General features: G+C 39.8%; 1 protein-coding gene across 2 annotated transcripts in view; it reads right to left on the bottom strand.

Annotated features, from left to right (window-relative positions):
• The window catches only part of TBC1D8B (TBC1 domain family member 8B), a 78,511-nt gene extending 57,095 nt beyond the window's left edge, over positions 1 to 21,416 (bottom strand). For both annotated transcript variants that reach the window (XM_004590168.4, XM_058658665.1), the window contains exons 1-2: positions 21,132 to 21,416; positions 3,356 to 3,466 (exon numbers count right to left, since the gene is read on the bottom strand). In XM_004590168.4, coding sequence (XP_004590225.2) covers positions 3,356 to 3,466; positions 21,132 to 21,261 — 241 coding nt within the window. In that variant the 5' untranslated portion in view covers positions 21,262 to 21,416. The remainder of the gene's footprint in view (positions 1 to 3,355; positions 3,467 to 21,131) is intronic.
• Positions 21,417 to 26,355: the final 4,939 nt, after the last annotated feature.

Genomic DNA, 26,355 nt, shown 5'->3' with positions numbered 1-26,355 from the left:
TTTCTATTTATTACTTGTTGAATTCTTTATTTGGCGGGAAGTTAAGCTTGTGATTATAAAGAAAATTAAAAGTATGTTATTTAGGAATAAAAGAAAAATAAGAAGGAGGAGAGAAGGTGGAGAGAGAGCGAGGGTATGGTGAGAAGTGTCTATAAGTTCTTAATGCTGCATCTATGAATGCATGAAATTGGTTCCCTTCATACAATTTTTTTAATTCTCTATTTTTCTTCAGAAGCATTAAATTCAAAATACAAATCTAACAGAAAATTCTACCAACTAGACTTAGAGTTGGTGCTACAAAATTCCGATAGCATCATCCACAATTAAGTTTAAGCAACATTTTAAGACAGCCAGCAAAAGTGACTCAGCACCAACAGTGGAAGAAATTCAGAGAGAAATACAAAAACCAAGCTACAAACCCCCAAAAATGAATTGCATGGTGTATATTCATTCATACATATGAACTTTCTAGAAATTCATGTGTCTTTCTCTTTTTTTAAAATAATGCCAACTTTGGCACCCTATGGGTCAAAATAGGTCCGGGTAGCCCTCAGACCTAATGGCCAGCAGGTTCCGGCAAGATCAGCACCACTAACAACCTAGTTATTTAGGGTAACTGGTGTCTCCCTAACCCTGGGAACTACTCAAATCGGAAGTGGGAGAAAGGTTGTACAGACAACAGTGCAGTTACAGCATGAGATCACAGGAGGTAGAGAGTGATGAACCAGAAGCTGGGATTATGGAGACCATGGTGGAAGTCTAATGTAAGAACCCAGACCGGGAAATCACTGGAATGAGTGGCAAATAAAGAACTGGGTACCAACCACAATAAGTAAAACAGAACTGTAGACATGTGGATGACAAAGCTGAGAAACCTGCCCCAAGGAGAAGAGCCTGCTAACCAGAAATACAATGACCCAGAGCAAAAGAAAAGACAAAGGCACAAGACTCCCCTGCAAAGGAGCAAAAGCCCTTGTCAACCTCAGAGTTACCTGAGGAATACATCGAGAAAAAGGATAAAAAACTTTAAAAACTTGTTATAAATGTTCTTGTCAACAACGAGAAGCACATTCAGGAACTTAAGGAATATGTCACACAGGAAATAGCAACACTGAAACAAAATCAAGCAGAATTATTAGAAATGAAAGACACAATAGAGCAAATTAAAAATTCAGTGGAAAATCTTAATAATAGAATGAATGAGGCAGAAGAAACAATCTCAGAATTGGAAGACATTTCTTGTTACAATGGAGAAACAATCAAAAAGCTGGCAGTGGAGCAGGATCAAGATCAACAAAGTATTCAAGAATTAAGAGACACTATTAAAAGGCCACATATAAGAGTTATGGGAGTTCCAGAAGGTGCAGAAAGAGAAGCTAGGTTTAAAACTGTATTCATGAAATAATAAAGGAAAAATTCCCCAATACAGAGAAAGAATTGGGAAACAACATCCAGGAGGGGTACAGAACTCCCAACAGGCTTGACCAAAAGTGATCTTCGGGCCTGGCAGTGTGGCCTAGCGGCTAAAGTCCTCGCCTTGAACGCCCTGGGATCCCATATGGGTGCCGGTTCTAATCCCGGCAGCTCCACTTCCCATCCAGCTCCCTGCTTGTGGCCTGGGAAAGCAGTCAAGGATGGCCCAAAGACTTGGGACCCTGCACCTGTTTGGGACGCCCAGAAGAAGTTCCTGGATCCTGGTTTTGGAATGGCATAACACTGGCGGTTGCGCTCACTTGGGGAGTGAATCTTTGGACAGAAGATCTTTCTCTCTGTCTCTCCTCCTATCTGTATATCTGACTTTCCAATAAAAATAAAATAAATCTTTAAAACCAGTGATCTTCACCATGACACATGATAATCAAGCTATCTTCAGTGGAACATAAGGAAAACATCCTTAAATGTGCACGTGAAAACAAAAAAAAATCACTTGACCTATGGAGGAATGGCAATCAGACTCACAGCTGACCTCTCACAGGAAACTTCACAGCCTGAAGAGAATGGAGCAACATATTACAGACTCTAAAAGTAAAAAATTGTTGGCCCAGAATAACATACCCATCAAAGCTTTCCTTTGCCTTTGAAAATGAAATAAAATTCTTTCACACTGAAGAAAAGTTTAAAGAATACATCTCTTCCAGACCTGCCCTACAAATGATACTTAGAGATGTTCTCTTGACAGAGAAGAGGAATAGCACCCACCAAAACCAAAGACAAATGCAAAGAACATCCCAGTAAAATAACAACAGAAGATTAGATCAAATAATGAAGAACTCATTGCTAAAATGACAGGACTAAATTATCACCCATTCATACTAACCCTGAATGTAAATGGCTTAAACTCATCAATCAAACATGATAGATTAGAAGACTGGATTAAAAAAAAAAACAAACTCATCTATCTGTTGCCTACAGGTGACACATCTTATCACCAAAGCTCAGTGGGAACTGTATCTCATGGATTTTCATTTTCTTGTTTTTACTTTCGTTTTTTCAAAAATTTTTTTCTCATATTAAATTCTTCACTGACTCATAGATCATACAGCAGCATCATTTTCTTCAAGAACGTTCTTGATTTTCTTTTTCAGTTCTCTAGAGACATATCAGTCATTCAGTTGCACGTTATTCAGCTTCATGGAGTTGTAAACTTACATTTTTCTTCCTGTTGCTGATTTTGTTTTATGGCTTTTCATTTGAGGGGATATATAGTAACAGTGTAATGGATGCTACCATATCCAAATGTGAGGATATGATGCAGTATGTATCTGTACTTCCCGATCAAAGACGGACTCCCAACGCAACTATTAAATTTATATTAATAATAGGATGCTGAACTTTCTGCTATTGTCCATGCCCACAATTATAGGCTTATGATTGTTTATGAAGAACTATACTACTGTAATAATACAGGAGAAATCAGTGTGTGGGGCAGGGGATTTGGAGAGGGGGTCCGGGAAATTCCAGAGACTATTGAACTTTATCATAAAATAATAACAATAATGAGAAAAAAATGGCTTATAGAAGACTTTAGAGTCTCCTCATTTAGGTTACCCAAAATAAAATAGTGTATTTCAGGAGAAAGTCCCAGCAGTTGGGTGAACAAAAAAGTCAGTAGCAGTACTGATCAAAATTCACTCAGAGTGAGCATGGCTGGACCACATGCTTCAGGTCTCTTAAATCAATTGATTGAAAACAAAACAAAACTCTTAATACCCATTTAAGTGTAAATAAACAAATCTTGCTATTATCTTTAAGTAGAATTGCACATTCAGTGCAAAACTGGGAAGCATAAATTTAAATATTCCCTTCCTAGTATTCTCATTCATTTGGAATGACTAGTTGTTAACATCATACTTACCACACGCAATTGACAAGTAAACTTGAGAATCTGGTGTCTGGTGTAGAATGCGAAAGGGAGCTACTTTTGCAGTGGAGTCCAAGACTGAATCAAGAGTTCCAACCAGAAGCCCTGATGCAACAGAAAGATTATTAAAAGAAAGGTTTTACAAAGGATAGTAAAACCTAATATCACTTAGTACGACAAACAACCAATGAATTCTTATTTTTTTATTTTTCTGAGTCTTTATAGAAACTTTACTTTTAGAAAAAGAAATGCATTTGCGATGAGCTGAGTACTCTATGGAATATCAGTAGTGTTTCAGAAACTTATCTTTCTTTACAAAAAAAAAAAAGAAACTTATCTTTCAACGAAAACTTTTGTTCAGCTGTCTAAATCTTACATTATACCTGCAGCATTCATGTTTCTTAAGGTGTTTATAACAGATATGAAATGAAGATTTTGGTAGCAAAGTCAGCTCTGTCACTTGTACAAATTTAAGTTATTTATTTCTCTCTTCTGCATCCTCAGTTATAGAGATTTTAAATCAGAATCTAGAACAGGTTGCTATAACAATTAAATGAGTGATCTCATACATAAAACACTTTTAAAAAGGCTTAATATAAAGAAAAACACCCAGTATGAGTTAATACTGCTAATACGAGAAAACATTAGATATTTAAGCATGATAAAATCTTGGTTAATTAAAATACCTTAGGCTTAGGAAAGGCTTTTAAACAATTGATTCTTAAGTCCTCAATTTGGAATTCAAGGCTCTTCTTGCTTGATGTATTTAATTTTGTGGTTATATTTTCTACTATTTTCTAATACAAATTTTGCTATTTTCTTAAACAATCCGTTATTTTTCTCCCTTAGTGTCTTTGCTAACAATTATAGCTTTACATGGAAACACTAACAGTCTTCTAACCCAACCAAGCTAATGAATCTGAACCACATTTTCCTCAAGCCCCACAACTCCAAGCAACAACGCATCTTCTATTTTTCTTGGGTTACGATACTTAAAAAATCTGAACTACACAACCTAGCATTTGCTCATTACACTGGTTATTACAACTATTTTCTAAGTTTTATTGATATTATTGTGGCTCCCTATCTAGATTATTGATTCTCTGTGGACAATAATAACATCTTCTACCTCTGAATTTGTATCCTTAACATATTGCTGGCTACAAAATCCACAACTTGCTATTTAGTTGTATGAATGGCATTGCTGAAAAATACACATCAACCTTCCACTTTTAGAAATTTGGGGCCCGGCGGCGTGGCCTAGTGGCTAAAGTCCTCGCCTTGAATGCCCTGGGATCCCATATGGGCGCCGGTTCTGATCCCGGCAGCTCCACTTCCCATCCAGCTCCCTGCTTGTGGCCTGGGGAAGCAGTCGAGGACGGCCCAATGCATTGGGACCCTGCACCCGCGTGGGAGATCTGGAGGAGGTTCCAGGTTCCCGGCTTCGGGTTGGCGCAGCACCGGCCCGTTGCGCCTCACTTGGGGAGTGAATCATTGGATAGAAGATCTTCCTCTCTGTCTCTCCTCTCTGTATATCTGACTTTGTAATAAAATAAATAAATCTTTAAAAAAAAAGAAATTTGTATTGGTCAAATGTTGGTTTTGGTGTGGGAGGCATTTCCCTTTAATTTAGCATATAGATTTTTTGGGGGAAAAAGTATACTAAATCAGGCTTCGGGCACTTTTTCTATTACTCACTTAAAAAAAGTTTCCAAGCAAGTTTGAACACAGGCAGGTTGGCAGCTGTAAGGCAAGAAGCTACTGCAAGCATGGAGGGGGGTGCATTACAAGAGCAGGGGCACATAGAAACGAAGAGAAATTTGGCTCAGTCCAAGGAGAAGGGCAGGAGAGTGAATGTAAGAACAGATACAAAAGGGAAAGTAGTAGTCACAAATGCAACACAATCTCAAATAACAATCAAAGGGTTTTTGACAAGAGGCAAAGCATTAGGAAGCAAGTTTTTAAATATTTATTATTTCTTTACTTACTTACTTATTGAATGAGCTACAGAGAAATGGAGACAGAGAGCTGTTCCATGCACTGGTTCACTCTCTAAATGGCCGCAATGACTGGGACTAGGTTGGCCAGGAGCCAGGAGGTTCTTCCAGGTCTCCCATGTGGGTGCAGGGGCCCAAACAATTGGGCCATCCTCCACTGCTTTCCCAGGTGCATTAAAAGAGAGCTGGATCAGAAATGACCAAAAACAGTGACCACAGGTACCCAAACTGGTATGATAGGAGGTTATATCTGTTCTGCCACAGCACGAGTTCCAGGAAATCTCTCTCTCTATTTTAAAGATTTATTTAGTTTTGCAGGAAAGGCAGATCAAATTTAGAGAGACAGAGAAAGATCTTCTGTCTGCTGGTCCACTCCCCAAGTGGCCACTATGTCCAGAGCTGAACTGATCTGAAGCCAGGAGCTAGGAGCTTCTTCCGGATCTCCCACACAGGTACAGTGTTGCAAGACTTTGGGCCATCCTCTACTGCTTTCCCAGGCCACAAGCAAGAAGCTGAACGGGAAGTGGAGTAGCCAGTACATGAACTGGTGCCCATATGGAATTGGCAAGGATGAGCCATTGAGCCATCATGCCAGACCCACTCGGAAAATTTATTTCTAATAAAGCTAGCTCAAGTCCTATTTTCCCACTTCCATGCACTATCAAAGTACTAAAAGAAGGAGAGAAAGAAGAACAGGGTAAAGCTTGGCTCAGATGAAAATGGCAGTGTGGCTAACTGAAGAGGCAGAGGTGGGGGGGGAAAGGGCACCGAACCATTCCTCAGTGACAAGGAACGATTATTTTTCTGACAAAGGGTTGTGGTGGGGGACAACCAAGCAACAACACATTTAGTTGTATGAATGGCACGGGCAAGAAATGCCAGCAGCAGCAGCAGCAGCAGAAATATTCATAAGATTCCAAATGCCTTAGAGGACACAGAAAGGAAATTGTTCAGTGTTTAAGTGTATGAAATCAGACAGCATAAAACTATGCAACAAATAATTTAGAATTTTGTGTTAGATTGCATTGCTAGCTAGTCCTATGGGGAATACTTTCAGCTCTATGGGCTGTAATCATTAAGTATTTTCAACTCATTCAAGACTTTGTATGTAGCAATATCTGGGCTTCAAAAGTACAAGAAACAAGCAGACAACTTTGGGTTCCTTTTCTATATACCCATATCTATATCATCCCACAACTGGAACAACCAAGGTCATGAATCAACCTACAATTGAGAAATCACACAGATTCCTATTTGTGAGCTGAATTACTATTTGCTATTGGGCTGGGTCCACTTAAGAAATTCATTTCAATAAAACTAGCTCAAACCCTATTTCCTTACTTACATGTACTATCAAAATATTAAAAGAAGAGAAAAAAGCAAGAAAATTTTAATCACCAATAAATTCACAACATCTTGCAAACAACTAGAACTGAGCAGCAACCTACCAATGTACTAGAGCCTGGTAAAGGTTTATGGGGTCTTGGTTGTATCCTGTCAAACAAGGAACATGAATCTTAACAAAATTCAAAATAATAATGGATATGAAATGGTCTTCATTAAGATTACAAAAATAGGGCCCGGTGGCATGGCCTAGCGGCTAAAGTCCTCGCCTTGAACACCCCGGGATCCCATATGGGCACCGGTTCTAATCCCGGCAGCTCTACTTCCCATCCAGCTCCCTGCTTGTGGCCTGGGAAAGCAGTAGAGGATGGCCCAATGCATTGGGGCCCTGCACCCACATGGGAGACCCGGAAGAGGTTCCTGGTTCCCGGCTTCGGATTGGCATGCATCGGCCCGTTGCGGCTCACTTGGGGAGTGAATCATTGGACGGAAGATCTTCCTCTCTGTCTCTCCTTCTCTCTGTTTATCTGACTTTGTAATAAAAATAAATCTTTAAAAAAAAAAAAGATTAAAAAAATACAAGGGTATCTAATTTTTTTCAAAACATAACTTTGCACATTATTACTGATGTAGCAATTCTTTTTGGCTCACTAGAGAACCAGAGACATTAGTGATTTAAAAAAATATACTCATAGGTCATGTAATATAACATTTAGCACATTTCTTCCCTGAAGAGAAGCCCTGAGAGAAAGCCTCACTCTATCCTTGAAAAACTCCACAGTTAACTTCTTCCAGGCCTGCCAATTGCATCAGCACGAATTTCTACTGATTAGAAAGTCCTTCCTAAAATATAGAAATATTTATATAGCCATATGCTAAAGTCAAGGCCAGTTTCATGGGGCCCTGGGCCCAGAAGGACCTGCGCTCAGTTCAGTACTCATCTGTTACTGTCTTAATCTTAAATTTTTGCACTGGGTACCACAATTCAACTAGTCAGACTTAGTTATATTATCTCTGAGATAATCTGTGGGCAGTAGAATCATAAAATATCATTTATTCTTTCTTTCTAAGATGTATTTATTTATTTGAAAGCCAGTGTTACACACACACACACACACACACACACCCCTTCCAACTGTTGATCCACTTTCCACACAGCCAAGGCTGGCCAGGCCAAAACCAGGAGCTTCATTTCAGGAGACTCAGTACTTGGGTCACCCTTCACTGCTTTCTCAGGCACATTAACAGGGAGTTGGATCACAAGTAGAAGAGCTGGAACTTAACTGGGACTCATATGGGAGGCCAGCATCACAGGTGGTAGCACTACAACACTGGCCACCATTTTCTTTTTAATAACTATACATATTTTCTGTAATTTTTATTTAAAAAAGCATTTTTAACCACAACAGAGCAAAATAAAAATATTTCTCATAAAAAAAGAAAAATAAAGGCCCTTCTTGGGATAAATAAAAGCTACTTTCTTGCAATGTAAGGAAAATATAAAACACATACTCTACTCAACATGAAGAGCCTTCAAATGTATTTTTGGTTTTTTTCTTTCTCTTCTAGTTTACAACACACTTAGTTCTTTCAACAGTTGAATAAGATTGTCTACTTCCTTTACTATTTTCTTAATTATTTGTCAAAGTTTCTTTTAACATGTGTCATTTAACCCTAAACATATCAAGTAAGTTTTGAACAAATACAATTTTTTTTCTTTTATGTGTCTGTTAATGCAGCCTAAAATAACGAGCTTTTTTTTGCTCACTACATAATATAATCATTCCACAATTGTTTTTTTCTTAAGATTTAGTTTATTTTTATTAGAAAGTCAGATTCACAGAGGGAAGGAGAGACAGAGAAGAAGATCTTCCATTCAATGATTCACTCACCAAGCAGCCTCAACGGCTGGAGCTGAGCCAATCCAAAGCCAGGAGCCAGGAGTCAGGAGCCTCTTCCAGGTCTCCCACACAGGTGCAGGGTCCCAAGGCTTTGGACCATCCTTGACTGCTTTCCCAGACCACAAGCAGGGAGCTGGATGGGAAGTGGAGCCGCCAGGATTAGAACCAGCGCCCATATGGGATCCTGGCACATGCAAGGTGAGGACTTTTTAGCCACTAGGCTACAGTGTTGGGTCCCAATCATCCCACACTTGTAACCAAAGATATTTTGGTCAGGCCAGGCATGATAGCTCAAAGGCTAAATCCTCTCCTTCTAAGTGCCAGGACCTCACGGGCACTGGTTCATATCCTGGTTGCTCCACTTCACTACCTGCTCCCTGCCTGTCACCTGGGAAAGTGGTAGAGGATGGCCCAGTCTTGGGACCCTACAACTGTGTAGGAAACCTGGAAGAAGCTAGTGGCTCCTGGCTTTAGATTAGCTCTGTTCTTGCTGTTGCAGCCACTTGGGGAGTGAACCAGCCATAGATCTGTCTCTCCTCTCTGTAATTCTGCCTTTCCAATAAAATTAAATATATTTTTCAAAAATATGCTTTGGCATTTTTATAGACAAAAACATCAATTATCTACTGTCCTTTACAGTGATAAATTTTTTTAAAAAGCTAACTTTGATTTACATAACATCTTAAACTATGTAGGTATTTCTGAATCTTAGGTTTTTATCTTCCATGTTGGTGATTCTCACAACTCAACTATCAATGTGAATCATTGGAGTTTTTAAATTATTGAAGTTTAAGTTTTAAAACTACTGAAGCCTAGGACATCTGATTTAATTGATTTGGGGCAGAACCTGGGCATCTGTTCTTTGCATTATAAAATTTCCAATCATAGAAAAAAATTGACTATATTGGAGTCTTCATATACTGCTCATCTAATTGCAATAATTATCAACACATTGTCCTTCTTTTACTTACCTTTCCTAAAGTATTATAAAGAAATCACAGATACCACATCACTTTATCCATAAAGTACTCCAGCGCCCTTTAGTTTGCTTTAAAAGGTACTTAATTGAATATAATTTCAACTAGTGTCAAAAACATGGACCTGGGGTTGGTGTTATACCATAGCAGGGAAAGCTATCATCTGTAATGCCATCCTCATATATGGGCTCCCATACCAATCCCAGATGTTCCACTTATGATTCAGCTCCCTGTTAATGCACCTGAAAAAAGCAGCGGAAGATAGTCTAAGTGTGTGGCTCCCTTTACCCACGTGGGTGACACAGAAGCTTCTGGCTCCTGTGTTGGCCTGGCCCAGCCCCTGGCTATTGCAGCCCTCTGGAGAGTGAACCAATGGATGGAAGATGGATCTCTCTCTCTTCCTCCCTCATTCCCTCCCTTTTTTGCTCTCTGCCTCCTCTCCCTCTCTCAATTCCTTTCCCTCTTTGTCCCTCTGTAATTTTGACTTTCAAATAAATAAGTAAATCAAGAAAAGAAAAACCTATTGTATGAATTGTCCCTTGCAATTTTCAGACACCTAAAAAATTGATTTCAAAAATTATATTTCTGTAGTAGGTCAGTGGTAATTAAGACAGACAGAACCGAGGGTGAGGTGTTGAGGAAAAGCTATTAAAGGACTCACAACTTCCAGAGGGTGATCATTACCAGTGTTCTGGCTTAGTAGACCAGTTGAAGTGTGCTTCCGTTTGACAAGCACCTCTTTCTGTTTGTACACTAGACTGAGGGCATGTGTAAGGCAATACTGCTTGAACTGCAAGGAGAGTCATGCACATGAACTTCCAAAAGACAAGGAAGGTTTTCTTTGTATTCTAAGTAACACATTCAGGTACAAATGTTGCCCATATGACTGTTAGACCTTACAGCAGATTCTGTATCTTGTCATAATTGTCATACTAACAAAGGCAAACAGGAACACCTTCACTGAATTTTTTATAATCTCCACTTCATTAAATGTTAATGACCACACTAGTTACTAAAGTGCCAACAGACTCAGTAGGAAATAGATTCAAATAAGAGAAAGTAGTGTGCTCAACAGAGGTTGTACATTTTCCTGATTCTGTTTCTTTTGCTAACAGATCGACATCTTTAAAACAAGACTGCTGCTGCTTATTTTAGAATAACCCAATAGACCCAGCTGTCATTTCTAAAGCTGCCAATTTTGAACTAAGTGATTTGGAAAACAGTTAATAAAAATAATTCTTTAGTACTTGTTTCCCCTCTTCCTACACTCTGTTAAAAGCATCTGCCTGAAAATTTGGTGTATACAAGGGATTTTCAAAAGGTTTATAGAAAATAAACCTATGCATGGATTTCAAAAAGTCTTTTGCCCAAAAAGGCTTCTCTTTTAATTCCATTTTATGAACTTTTGGAAATATCCTTGAATAAGCACTTATTTCCTATCTTAAAAGCAACTAGTATCAAAAACAGAATATTACAATATCTATGGGAAATAACAGATATCATCTATTTCTACAGATTTTTATTACTTTTATTTACAGACATTTCTTAACTCTTCAAGTCTCATGTACCCATGTACAAAAAAAAGTGTAATCCTCTAATTCCATAATGATGTAAATTTTTGCTGATGGTATGTTGGAGCTTTCAATTGACTGGGATGATACTCTGCTGGCTCTGTCTTCAGACCAGAGAGGGTATATCTAAGAAGCCGTTGAACTTGACTGGACAATAAGATGCTGGACTCTATGTTTGGTATACGCTTGCAATGGGGGAATCTCAACTGAACTTGAGCTGTGGTTATGCAACAAGGTGGAGGAATCCACCATGGTGGGAGGGTTTGGAGAGGGGTGGGGAGAACCCAAGTACCTATGTAACTGTGTCACATAATACAATGTAATTAATGAAGTAAAATAATAAATAATTAAAAGAGAAATTAAAAAAAGTGTAATCCTCAAAAAATGAAGGAAAATAGAAAACTCAAATTCCTAGGTACAAAACAAATGTAGTATCACACTTGAAAGCATTACTCAGAAAAACTAAACTAGGTAATTATTTTGGTTAGTTTAAATCAAGAAGACATATCATAATAGAAAATGTGGGTATTCCTAACTTTATTTCTTTACACCAAAGAAAGAGGAGAAAAAGAGACCATCCAGACTGAGTCAAAAAGGCAACAGAAACAAAAAGCAAAGGTTTAATTCTCAGGTCTCTTTCATTCTCTTTCTCTAGCGTAAGTGAAGACACTATTTTGCAACATCTTTTGTAGTTGCTAAGGGCATTATATCATAAGCTCCATATTTTCAATTGCAAATAAAAATCTGTGCCACTTGTTGTGTCTCAGCAACCGTTATCTTTTGCTTCTGCACTGTCACATTATTCCTCCCACGTAGAATATCCTTGCCATTTCTCTCTACCAAACTGCTTCCCACATAGTGTTACCTAACAGATGAATGAATGAATTCAAAAATAATCCAAAGTTTTGTCTCTTAATTCTGCCATCAGTACACCTCATATTGTTACTAAAATATCTTTTTTAAGAAATCTTACCATATAAAGGGATTTCAAACAAGCTTATTTTATACCTGAGGTAGTCTGCTTAAATTGTGTTGGGAGTTTTAATATTCCCTCATTAACATAGATCATAAACCAAAACAAACAAAACATTATTGACAACCTCATAAATAATATATTTGCTAACTTGTTTATTGTGTGCACCACTAGATTATAAAGTATGCACAGATATGGATACTTTTTGTTTTATTCATCACTGTCTACCCAATACCCAGGAGAGTGGCTAGGCAGCTAATATTCATTTCTTTTCATCCCTTCACAACAAAAGTTCTAGAATTATCTAAATTTACTTTATTCTTGATAATCTAGCCTTCTAGTCTATGGTGATAGATCAGAACCCTTCCCAGTCATACCTCACTAGGTGGGACACAAAGATCAGTTACTCCTCACTGGGGAGGGGGGATTGGGGATTTCTCTGCACATCCCTCCTAAAAAATGTTCTGCACCTAAACTGTTGACACATGTCTTCTTAAGAGCTATAAGCCAGTTCAGACCACCCAAAAAAACAACTAAGTTCAGCAAAATCATGCTTCAACACTATAAACAGCTAAATACTAAAAAGAAAATGGACATGAGACAGCTGAATAGTAATTTATACCCATTTTAAGGTGTATAGAACCCGGTTGAATATAAACCAAAATTGAAATGTCTATGAAGAAGTCACAGGATGTGGTTGAGAACCTGCATTTTCCTATTAACATACTGGTTAATCAATACCATGTCAATTAATACCATAATGTTGTAAACTGTTGCAAATATTATGTTGGGGCTTTTAATTGATTGGGATGATACTCTGTCGGCTCTACCTTCAGACCAGAGATGATCTCACCAAGAAACCATTGAACTTACCAGGACAATAAGATGCTGGACTTTATGCTTGGTAAATACCTCCAATGAAAGAATCTCAACTGAATTTGAACTATGGTAATGCAACAAGGTGGAGGAATCCACAATAGGAGGAGGGTTTGGGGAGGGGTGGGGAATCCCAGTGCCTATAAAAATGTGTCACATATTGCAATGTAATTTAAAAAAAAAAGAAGCCTTCCCAGAACAAATCACCTAAAGAATAACCCTTTTCCTTCTCTAGCACATATATTTGCTAATACCTTACTTTATTTTTCCTCATACTGCTTATCACTACCAATTATATTACATATTATTCATTTGCCCCTCTTAATTCTAATTTGACATATTTTCTTTGCTTTATCTCCAGCACCTAAAACAGTATTTAGTTTTTGGAAGGCACTAAGCAATTATATATTAAATGAATAAATTTATATAATCACTTTCCAAACTTACTATTAACTTTTTGGGAGGGAAAGTAGATTTACAGAGAGAAAGAGAGACAGAGAGAAAGATTTTCCATCAGCTGATTCACTCCCCAAGTAGCTGCAACAGCCAGAGCTAAGCCCATCTGAAGCCATGGCCAGGAGCTTCTTCCAGGTCTCCCACATCAGTGCAGGGTTCCAAGGCTTTGGGCCATCCTCTACTGCCCTTCCAGGCCATAAGCAGGGAGCTGGAAGAGAAGTGGAGCAACCAGGACATGAACTGGCACTCATATGGGATCCCTACACATACAAGGTGAGGATTTAGCCACTAGGCTATCGCCCTGAGCCATACTATTAACTTTTATGCCTATACAGCACTAGCAAAAGTTTTACCTTGCAAAAACACAATATTAAAACTTTAAGGCAAACATTATCATTTTAAAAAATTATTTTTAGCTCATGCTGTACCCATAGACCTTCATGCTATACAGAGCAATCTGAGCTTTCACCAGCAAAACAATTATTTCTGCTTCAAGTATTATGTTTTGAGAAATAATACCAAGGAAGGCAAAGTTGCTTCTACTCTTCAACACCATTCAACAGAAAAGTGATATTTATATCCGTTTGAGTACTGATTGAGAACTTCTAGATTTTGGACAACTACAGTCAGAAGGGAAATGCTGTCATGACAAATTATTTTACATTACTCTGGTTATAAAGCCTTAATGCAAAATCACTACCATACCAAATTTCAATGAATGAGTGTTTTGCTTTTGTACTGATATCATTGCACACTGAATATATTCAATGCTATCATTCTAAATCTGATTCTATATAAAATACAACACATCATGAAAGAAAAATGACATAAACATAGAACTTCCTTCAGGCTCAGAAACATGGTACTTCAGCATCTTATTTCTTCACTAGTAAATAGATGAGTGAAGAATAATGTTTGGAGAATTGTTAACAGATTTGCAAACTCATTTCGCCTGCAAAACAATGCTGTAGCATAGAGGGAAGACAATTTTTATGCACATTTTACCTTTGAGGAATCTAAACCTTGAGAGAGTAATTACAGCTTAAGGAATATTTTAAAAATTACAGAATAAAAGAAACAGAATTAACAGAGTAAATCAAGTGTCGGATTTGATGTTACATTTATGTATATGCCAATGTTGGCTTATTAAAGATAAAAATCTCCTTAGACAATATCTAAGAAGCAGAAATACCTTTATATACTCCCCTCATTACCTGGGATTTTTTAAAAGATTTATTTATTTGGGGGACCGGTGTGGTGGTGTAGCACACTAATCCTCTGCCTATAATGGCTGGCATCCCACATGAACATCGGTTTATGTCCTAGCTGCCCCTCTTCTAATCCAACTCTCAGCTTACAGCCTGGAAAAGCAACAGAGGACAGCCCAACTCCTGAGCCCTGAACCTATGTGGGAGGCCTAGAAGAATACCCTGGCTCCTGGCTTTGGCTCAGCTCAGCTCTGGCCATTGTAGTCATCTGGAGAAAAAACCTGTGGATGGAGACTATCTTACTCTGTCTTTCTTTCTTTCTGTGTAAAAATCTATTCTTAAATTAAAAAAAATAAATCTTTTAAAAAATATTTATTTTTTTATTTGAAACAGAAAATATTCCATCCAGTAATTCACTCCCCAAATGAGTTCTATGACCAAAGCTGAGCTGGGTGGAAGCCAGCAGCCAGCAGCTTCTTCCCGGGCTCCCATGCGGATGCAGAGTCCCAAGGAATTGGGCCATCCTCTGCTGCTTTCCCAGGCACATCAGCAGGGAACTGCATCAGAAGTGGAACAGCTCGGACTGAAATAAACGCCCACATGGAATGTTAGCATCACAGGCAGAAGATTAGCCTGATGCACTATGCTGCTGTTCCCAACCCTGGAATATTTTGATTCCTGTGAAATCAAGTTAAAAAAAAAAAAAAACCAAAACAGAAACAACAAACAGAAAGTTTCCTTTAATGAATACTGTGAAAGAAATGATTGGAGAAATAAAGGATGACCAGTGTCATCAATTTCTAATTTTGTTTCAACAAAATGAAATCTTCTTGAGGTCAAATGCTAGCTTTCTACTTACATTATAGCTCTCTGCTAAGAAACAAAAAATGTGGTGCACAATCCACATCACTGTGACTTTAATGTAAGGCTGAAGGATTGACGATTCATGTTCCTCTAGTGAACTGGAGTACTGGTTCTAGGTTATGTGTAAGGGAGGGAAGGGTCCAGCAGCAACTAGGGGAGAGAAGCCAGCACAGCGTACCAACAGGTACCTAAACAGGAAAAACAAGGCACAAGGCTTATACATGGGGTACTTTCACTGCTACCAAGAAGAGATGGTGACTTCCTTCATTTTTTCAAAACTACAAATGGCCACAACAACTTAGGTTGGACCAAACAGAAGCCAGGAACCTAGAATTCCACACTGATCTACATGGGTCGCAGGGGACCAGGTACATGAACATCTTCAGCTGCTTTCCCAGGCACATTAGCAGGGAGAATCACAGGAGCTGAACCAACCAATAAGAAATACCAACATTCCAAGTGGCAGCTTAATATGATATACCAGGACAGTGGCCCTACAGCCTTTATTTTAAAAATTCTCTCCACAGTGCTGCTCTTTCTCATTCAATGAAATCATTAGGGGTAATTTTTTACTTGACTCCTCAGGGATAAAGATGTCTCCAGGAGGAAGGGGAGTATACAATATGATTTTCCCTCCCTAAGGGTTGTCGTAAGGGATTGTCATTTTAATTAGCCCAAATGAGAATTTATTAACTTAATGGCTTTGTGTATGTGCATGTGTGTGTTAGAGAAGGTAGATCTTCTTTACCTAAAATACAGTGTCATGTCCACCATTTGGATACCTCTTCCTAGTAGTGAGGTACTTGGAAAACCCCGTGCCTCCCCACCACTGAATTATTTTATCAGATGGTTACTTTGTGGGCATGGAATATAGGATAGTCTTCTAGTAAATAAACAAATTACTATAAAATAATAATAACATAATGAATAGTTAATGCAAACACTTTTCAGAGTGAGATTCCTTGAGGTGGGGTAAGAAAAAAGGCTATTTTATTGTTTCTATACACATGCTTGTGACAAATCAATTACACAATAATTTGTGTTATAACAAGCTAATTTCAAAATGTTTCAATGATTTGCTTCAAACCTTATCATGTTCTAGTTTATACAGATGATTTAATTTCAAATTAACACTACCAAAATGAAAGAGGAGATAATCAAAGGCACCTAAAACTCCATTTTAAAGTTGTATTTCCTGGTTTTATTCTACATCATAAAAATAGTTAGGAGCTCATCAAGCCAATATTCAAGAACCTGCTTATCCAATTCAGTTATGGAAAATTCAAGAATGAAATGTTCTCAACAAACTACTAAAACAAAGGTTTCCTGATTGGCAGACCTTCCCAAGATCTACACCCCATCGGATAGAATAGAGTTCCATAATTCTACTCATGTAGGAGTGGCAATCTGCCAATCAGAGATAGTGGTTTATACTTAATAAGTTAAATATGAATATACTACCTTTAATTACATAAAACCAGAGCTAAATTGAGATGCCATAGAAAAAAACATCCCCTGCAGTACAAAGAAGCAAGGGATGACTAAAAGTTACTGTAAAACTCCAGAAGAGTGAACTACTTTCTTAAATGAAGGAAAATCACTCTGTGAAACAATTTTAGGTCCAACAAATTTTTCCATGAGCCATGAGCCAGGACAATTCAGTAAGATAATGTTGGGCAAATGGTCAGTGATGTATTAGCTGTCAGCCAGAAATCCTTTAAAAGTTCATTAAGAGGACCTCAGAATTTTAACTTGCAAAATACTCTCTCATTACAACCATCCTATGGTTTTCTGTTGCACCTACTATTCCATCTTAACTAAAAAAAGAAAGGGTTGAGGAGGAACTTCATCATGTCTGCACCTGAAGCGATCATATTGCTGATAGTTATTTCCAATCATCTCCCGGCCATAAAATGAAATCTTAAAGTACAATTACAGGGCCCAGCGGCGTGGCCTAGCGGCTAAAGTCCTCGCCTTGAACACCCCAGGATCCCATATGGGCACCGGTTCTAATCCCGGCAGCTCCACTTCCCATCCAGCTCCCTGCTCGTGGCCTGGGAAAGCAGTCGAGGACGGCCCAAGGCCTTGGGACCCTGCACCCACGTTGGCGACCCGGAAAGAAGTTCCTGGCTCCTGGCTTCGGATCGGTGCAGCACCAGCCCGTTGCGGCTCACTTGGGGAGTGAATCATCGGATGGAAGATCTTCCTCTCTGTCTCTCCTCCTCTCTGTATATCCGGCTTTCCAATAAAAATGAATAAATCTTTTAAAAAAAGTACAGTAATTGCACACAGTTTTGCTCTAGACTGAAAAGAACCAAACAAATCTTAAAAGCATATCTGCTCCTTTCCAACCCATTTTCGTAATTCTTGTGGAATTATTGAGGCAGATTTCTCTTACGGTAATTTCAAGCAACTTGTCCATAGTACAGGTGACTACCACGCAGAGGTACAAACTAATCATTACATCATTGGGGCCAGGAGTAGCCACAGCACACCTGTTTAGTAGAAAGTGTGATTTCAATCTTCAGATAAATGTCCTCTTGCTCTACAGAAAGGGTGACCAGTACATGGGGGTGAGTGGATGGAGATAAGAAGTTGCTGCAATCAATGCACGCTTTTAAGAAAGCAAGTCAAATGAAAAATCAAATACAGAAAAACAAGGAGTGACTATTTCAAGGAAGCTTACACATAAAAACAACTTAATACTGCAGTGCAGTGACTGGATTTCCAAGGATTTCTGAGTTAGGATTTAGGAACATAGCTGTACTAAGGGCAAGAACACTTTGGTGAATGTGGGCAAAAAGCAACCAGTAAAGACTGGTCAAATCAAATGATGGAGAACCAAAATACATTAATAGACTACTTCTGACAGGAAGGAAAAAAGAAAATGTGGAAATGGTGATCTCACAAACCTTTCCGTAGCTCTTGACCCTTATTACCGTAACCAACTATGTACAAATCATCAAAGAACAAAAACAATTAATATTTTTTAAAAAGACTACTTCTGGGCCCAGTGCAGTAGCCTAGCAGCTAAAGTCCTCACCTTGCATGCACCGGGATCCCTAATGGGTGCCGGTTTGTGTCCCAGCAGCCCCACTTCACATCCAGCTCCCTGCTTGTGGCCTGGAAAGGCAGTAGAGGATGGTCCAAAGCCTTGGGACCCTGTACTTGTGTGGGAGACCCAGAAGAGGCTCCAGGCTCCTGGCTTTGCATCAGCTCAGCTCTGGTTGTTGTGGCCACTTGGGGAGTGAAGCCATGGATGGAAGATCTTCCTCTCTCTCCTCCTCTCTATATATCTGACTTTCCAATAAAAATAAAAATATCTTTTAAAAAAAAGAGTATTTCTGGGGTTATAACACAAGTCTATACAATTTACTGCATTTTCTGGGGCCAGTACAGTATCTAAATAGGTTAATCCTCTATCTGCAAGCACTGATATCCCATCTGGATACCAGCTAGTGTCGCAGCTACCACCCCACTTCCCATCCAGCTCCCTGCTTGTGGCCTGGGAAAGCAGTGGAGGATGGCCCAAAGCCTTGGGACCCTGCACCTGTGTGGGAGACCTGGAAGAAGCTCTTGACTCCCAGCTTTGGATCAGCTCAGCTTGGGCTGCTGCAGCGATTTAAAAAGTGAACCAGCAGATGGAAAACCTTCTCTCTCTGTCTCTCCTCTCTGTAAATGCCTTTCAAATGAAATGAAAATAAATCATTTTTTAAAGTTTATTGTATTTTCATTTTTTATTTTAAAAAGTTAACAAAATGTATTCACATGTATGGAATACTATGTGATATATACTACATATGCTAAAATATTATATATTTAATATATATATATAAAAAAATTCTGACTTGTTGTCAGTGAACTTAAATGGATTATTTACATCCCCAAGTAATTACAAGCAATCGACTCTCAGATTTCAAGACTTCTGCAAAATAACACCTCTAAGTAAAAAAAAAAAAAAATCAGAAATGTGAAGGTGTCTGCTTTAACAGGGAACATTTTATTGCCATATTTTTAGGAATCTTCTTAGAAGCTGGATAAGGTGAACTTTGTTTATGTTCAAGAATAAACATTCTTTAGATCCTCAGAATTCTCTCCAGCTTGGAAGTGGCTTGACAAAAAGGAAACCAGAGGACATTTATAACAGACTTTCCATACATTGATTTGGCACTATTTTTCATTTTACCTTTTTAATTGTGAGTTAGGCACCATTTTATAAATGAGAAAAAAAATAGTGTGCATCTTCCACACATCTTTACTCTTCAGTCACGTGCCTTAATTTTTTGATTTGCCTGGTTTATTACTTGATCTTTGCTCAGGTGTGTATATACACAGGCCCATTCCACCTCCCTCTCTCATCCAAATTATGACCATTTAAAGGACAATGAATGAATCTTAACTATTCTTCTGTGGAGCATTGCTGGTGGCACATAATACTTCCTTGTGTATTATGAATTAGATGAAAAATGCTTATGTATTATGTATTAAATGAAAAATAAATAAATTGCTGAAAGTCATCTAACAAGTTAATAACCTAGGCTGGTACAAAAATGCGGGTTTCCTGACTGTTTCCCTTCCCTCCACAACATCTAACTTAAGCGTAGTCCAACAATTCAAGGCCAGAAAAATAAAACTAGAAATAATCATAATAAAGGATCCTTGTTTTCCCAAAATCCAAAAGTTTGAACGGCCCTGTCCAAGATGAATGCTCTCAAAACAAACAAACACCTTCTGGAGGCTTGGAATAGTCAGTCAAGGAACCGTTTTGTTTTTGTTTTTAGTCCCAAAATCAAAGGGTGGGTTAGGTATGAAGCCTCACAGCTCCATTCTTTGGCTTTGAACTATGCCTCCGAAAGGGACAGTGCCAAATACTACAAGAGCTGTGCATTAGGACAACGGAGTATCCCTTGAGAAGGAATCCCAAAGCACTGAAAACACCCTGAAAGACACCAGGGGAGAGGTCTACAAGCCCGAGCCAGACCCCAACACTTCCCCAGGCTCCACGTCTGACAGCTCAGTCTCTCCGTAAAAGCCTGGCTCTGAGGATGTGACTGAAGCGCCTCCCTTTCTCCCCGCCATCCCCAAGACATCCGCGCCCCCCCCCCCCACCAGGGTGGTTATTATCCTAGTGCGTTTTAAGGAAAAAAGTTACTCCAACAGCTGCGAACCGCTCCCTCCCCCCACCCTGCCCCACCACCCGCCACCACCACAAACGCGACCTTTCCAGGTTGAACACCGGCTACCCTGCCACCTCCCCTCCTCCCCCCCACCCTGCCACACACACCCCGCCCATGCTCCCCTCTGCAGCCGCCACCACAACCGTGGGAAACCACAGGGCAGGCACCAGAACCTTGCTTTGCCTTCAGAAAGAACTCCTTCCTTCCGCTGTCCCACTCAGAGAGCCAGGGCTGGTCCAGTAAGACGGCTCGGAACTCAGTCGTGGCAGAAAGGTGGTGGCGGGAGAAGCCGGGTCTCAGTGCTAAGGTTTCTTCAGAATTGGGCGCCAGGCAACAGCGAGCAACTGTTTTCCTCGCTACCTTTTAAGTAACCACGGTCCGAGGGCATTGCCCTTAAGGCATAGCGGGGGGATGGCAGCGACTTACCCGTCAGACCACCACCTCCTTCCTCCTCGTAGCCCCGACGCCGCTGCAGCACGAAGTAGTCGTTGGACCTTTCCATCAACCACAGCTTCAGCGCATTTTTCAGGAGCACTTCCTCGGGCTTTAGCCACATTGTGAAGAACTTTGTGCCACTCGGGAGCAGCGACCTAGGTGTTTTGCTCACCTCACCGTCAACCCGTTTCTTCCCTCTCTACTTCTCCCCCCTACCAAATCTCCCTCTGGCAGCAGCGGCTCAGGTTCAGGGTTTCCACACCCCACTCGCTTCCCTCCCCCTCCCCTCTACCCCCACCCGCTCTACTCTCCCACGTAGGCAGCAAGGTTGCCAATTCCCTCCCACAGCGCTACCGCCCGGCTGGGAAACAGTCCTGTTTCTTTGTCTCTTGGGAGTTGTAGTTCTCTATGTAATTTGTACTGTGGAAACCGGAGCGTGGGACTACATTTCCCACAATACACTGGGTTGAGAACCAAAGGTGCTGTTTCAAAGCGGGTCCCGCCAAGGGTGCGCTGTGTTTGTGCCGGTGTGAAGTTGGAAGTTTGTGTTGGTTTGAACGCGTGAACCTTAGCTGTAGAGTTATTGCTTCGCCTGACCCTAATTTTTATAACTGAGGACATTAGACTGTAAAAAATAAAATTTCAGTAGAAAGGAGGGAGTGGCACATTAGAATGTTATGTGAAATCTGCTGTCTTAATTTAAATTTTTTAAAGAATATATAATTTTCAACATTTTGGAATAACGGCCCATTCCGGGAAGGAGCAGTTAATAGCAACAAATGTTTAATGAGCGTGTCGCTGCCGTGCTTAGGAGGCCTTTGCCTGCTGCCATATGGATGCTGGTTTTGAAGCCGGGAGTCTCCACTTCTGATCCAGCTCCCTGCTTATGGTCTGGGAAGACAGTGGAGGATGGCTCAAGGCCTTTGGACTCTACATATACATCTCAGACCCGGAAGAAGCTCATGATTCCCTGAAGTCTTTTTTTTTTTTTTTTAGATTTATCTATTTTTATTGCAAAGTCAGATATACAAAGTGGAGGAGATACAGAGAGGAAGATCTTCCGTCTGATGATTCACTCCCCAAGTGACCACAACGGTGCTGTGCAGATCCGAAGCCAGGAGCCAAGAGCCAGGAACTTCCTCCAGGTCTTCCACACAGGTGCAGGGTCCCAAGGCTTTGGGCTGTCCTGGACTGCTTTCCCAGGCCACAAGCAGGGAGCTGGATGCGAAGTGGAGTTAGTTGCCGGGATTAGAACTGGCACCCATATGGCCTCCTGGTGTGTTCAAGGCGAGAACTTTAGCCGCTAGGCTATTACGCCAGGCCCCTAAGGGAAAAAAATTGTTTCAGCATGACATTTACCCCTATGTAGCTTGCAAATGTACACAGCTGCTTAAACACCAGGTTCAAATGAGGTCAGTAATTTGTGTGATGGTGTGGTAAGAAACTAAGTGATTGCTACTTTTATTTCTTGCAGTAAGTGAGAGTGCACTGAAAATAAAAATCAAGTTCAAAAGAAGGAAGACATTGGATGGCAACATACAGAGAATGGACACTTGGTAAACAATTTTGAGACTAAGCCTATGGGCCATATGGCTATAAATAAATAATACATAGAAGAAAAAGGGATGGGGCACAACCAAATGCCAATTCTGTTCTGAAGGTGTGTCTTGGGCTTAACTCTTCCAAGATGTGGGTCATTTCTAGTGAGACCGACGTGTGCTACAAGCAGGGATTTTTCTAGCAGGTGAGAAAAGGGGAAATCTTTGGTTCTTCTTTACTAAGAGACAGAAAATAATTAACCCCAAGACAGCTTTAAAGAGAGGATAAAAAAGCCAACTCCTCCAGACGCCACACTGTGAAGTATTTATGGGGAAAGCCATCCTAATTTGGATGTGAACTAAGGAAGATTCTTCCTCATCTTCCTAACAAGAGATGAGTGAACAGCCAATGTAGAGATATGAGCATTCCTCCTTGCTTTATCCCTTTCCGTTCCTTATGTATTTCCTTCCTCGTGAAAACACAATCTTTTCCAACATCCTTAAAGGCTAAACTGTGGCAGGGGCTATCCAGAAAATGTGACAGACAGATAATAAGTAGTTAGGGTTAGGGCCCTGATAGAATGACAAAAGGGGCAGTCTCATGTGGACCAACCCTGTGAGATAGCGAATCAAGTCAGTGTCTGCAGTACCAGCATTCCCATATGGCCGGTGGGTCAAATCCCAGCTATTCCACTTGCAATCCAGTTCCATGCTAATGCGCCTGGGAAAGCAGTGGAACATGGCTCAACTCCTTGGACCTCTGCACCCACATGGGAGACCTAGAAGAAGCTCCTGGATACTGGTTTCAGATTAGCCCAGTTCTGCTATAGAAGATATTCATTCTCTCTCTCCCTCTCTCTTTCTCTCTTTCTCTCTCTCTCTCTCTGTGTGTGTGTGTGTGTGTGTGTGTGTGTGTGCGTGTATCTTCTCTAACCCTGCTTTGCAAATAAAAATAGATCTCATAAAATGAAATTAAATAACTAGCCTAAGATCACACAGCTAAATGGATGGCAGAACTGGGATTTGAAACTAAATTTGTCCTGCTGCCAACCATGATACTGTACTCTTTATTAATATGGTATAAAGTACCTCAAATAGAACATGTCAAAGCCAGTTATTTCTGCAATGTACTTCTTACCAGATGAGTTTCTCCTACTGGGTTTCTTTAGCTCAGAAGCTTACTTTTAGGCTAAGAAATCAGACTTCTCACATCGTCCCTATTCTCCAAGCTCCACCAGTCTCCCCCCTCATCATAATACACATGGCACATCTCATTCATACTTTCCTGTTTTGCTAGTTCATCCTATATGATTTTCCTGTTATGGCTTTAAATTAGCCTCACATCACTATTTCCTGCTATGCTATTCTAACAGCTTTGCAGCTCATCTGCCTGCTTCTATCCATGCTAACTTATAGAAGTCACATATTTGTGGAACCAATAGGATATGCAAACATATTATTTCATGTACCCAGACCTCACCTTTCCAGTTGACTCAGCCCTTTAAATCACAACCTAAAACACCTGTGTAAAAGATATTATGAAGCCCCAAATAGTAGTACTAAACTCTATGCTATGGAAAGGCTGTCACGCAGGATTTTATTGGTTTCTTATTTCAGAAAAATTTCACCAGCTTAGTTTGTGCTTCTATGCAATCTACCACAGGATAAGAGACAGTAAGGTTCAAAATGTACAGAGCACTGCTACAAGAGAACTGATTAAAGCTTTCCTACCCAGAGTATGGAGGCTGCGCCAGAAACATCTGCATCACCAGGATCTTGCTAGACACTGAGAAGCACTGGACCACCACATACCATATCTACTAGATCAGAATGTGTGTCATAACAAGCTCCTCGGGTAATTTGTAGGCTCATTAAAGTTTTAGATGAACTGATTTGAAGCAAATTAGATATTGGAAAATCAAAGTACAAAAAATTGGGGTAATAAATCACATTTCCATTAAGAACCACATAGGCATCTTTTGGAAAACAGGCCTTTTTAGATGGTGGGATTGCTTCTTGAAAAACATTGTCAGGACAGGCTTATTATATTTTCTAAGACAGTGGTTGAGAAATGGGCTATCAGTTTGAATTATAGCTAGAAGGGAAAATTGCACTAACCATATATGCCAACCTAGACAATTCTCTTGCCTCTCAAGATCTAGGTATACCTCAGAATGGCTCATGTTAATAAGGTTGTGCTTATATAGAAAAAGGTTGAGAACCAGTGGATGGTGTTTCCCAAACTTTTCACTGAATGAGCTTTAATGGTAGAGGACAATCATTTATTTCTGGAGATTAAAGTTCCCATTATTTGCTAAATTTCTTTCAAGTCTCATGCAGCAATGAAAACTTTAGTGTATTAAAAATATAAAATAAATTCAGGGCCAGCACCTTTGCATAGTAGGTTAGCCTTCTGCCTGTGGCAACAGCATCTTATAGAGGTGCTCATTCATGTCCCAGCTGCTCCCATTCAGCTCCCTGCAAGTGAACCAGGAAAGCAGTAGAGAACAGTCCAAAGCCTTGGGACCCTGCACCCACATGGGAGATGCAATTGGAAGATCTCTGAGTGTATATGTGTTTGTGTCCTCTCTGCTGGTTCACTCCCCATATGGCCACAACAGTTAGGGCTGGGCCAGGCTGGGTCCAGGAGTTAGGAACTCAATCCGAGTCTCCCACGTGGGTCGCAAGGGCCCAAGCATTTGGGTCATGTTCAGCTCCTTTCCCAGAAACATTAGCATGGAGCTCATTTGGAAGCTGAGGAGCAGGGTCTATGGGATGCCAGCATCCCAGGCAGACGTTTAACCTGCTGGACCATGACAATGGCCCCATAATAGTTTTATAAACCATATGGGAGACCTGGATTGTGTTCCTGACCCCTGGCTTTGTCCTGGTCTTGGCCATTGTGGGCTTTTGGAGAATGAACCAGTCAATGAATGATGTCTTCCTCTATATGCATTTCAAATAAAATAAAAATTTTAAAAAACTACTCCTTACAAAGAATCACCACAGAACTTGAGAGGATATTAACTCTAAGAATATAGGATCTAATTCATACACTCATAGCATTTTGTACATTTGGCTTCATAATCATGATTCTAGGTTGTTTTAAACATCTGTGTATTCCTAATACATTGTGTATTCCATAATTCCTAATATGTTTGATGAGAGAGAGGCCTTATCAACAGCATTCCAATAATCATATTGCCAAAAAAAAAAAGGTTGGGAGAACGTATTAAAGTAATAAAACATCCTTATGTCATGACAAGATGAACATAGGCTAGAATAAAATTTTTTGAAATTTATATAACTACTGGTTAACCTCATTATTTGCCTTGTTCACATTTAAAAATAATTCATGTTAAGTTTAGTGATATTATAATGGCAGTATTTCCTCTCTGTCATGAAATGTGACAATGTATACCATACTAAAGTTTTTGTTTTTACTGCTCAAATATATTAATGACCATTTACATTCAACTATTCTTGTCCCTTCCCCTGCCCAATCCAGGCATATTATAGGACGACATTTCAAAAGATCACGAAAAAATGGCACTGAAAGAGAAGTCTACTTTGGCACAAAACATTGTGACATCCAAGCACATGAAAGGTGTTGAAAAGTTGATAGTGATGCATCTTACAAAAATACTATGCATGAATTTCAAAATGTTTTGCACCAA

This window comes from Ochotona princeps, chromosome X (assembly GCF_030435755.1).
Source record: "Ochotona princeps isolate mOchPri1 chromosome X, mOchPri1.hap1, whole genome shotgun sequence".
In the NCBI taxonomy this organism is placed as follows: Eukaryota; Metazoa; Chordata; class Mammalia; order Lagomorpha; family Ochotonidae; genus Ochotona; species Ochotona princeps.
This window is presented reverse-complemented; position numbering and strand designations above follow the sequence as displayed.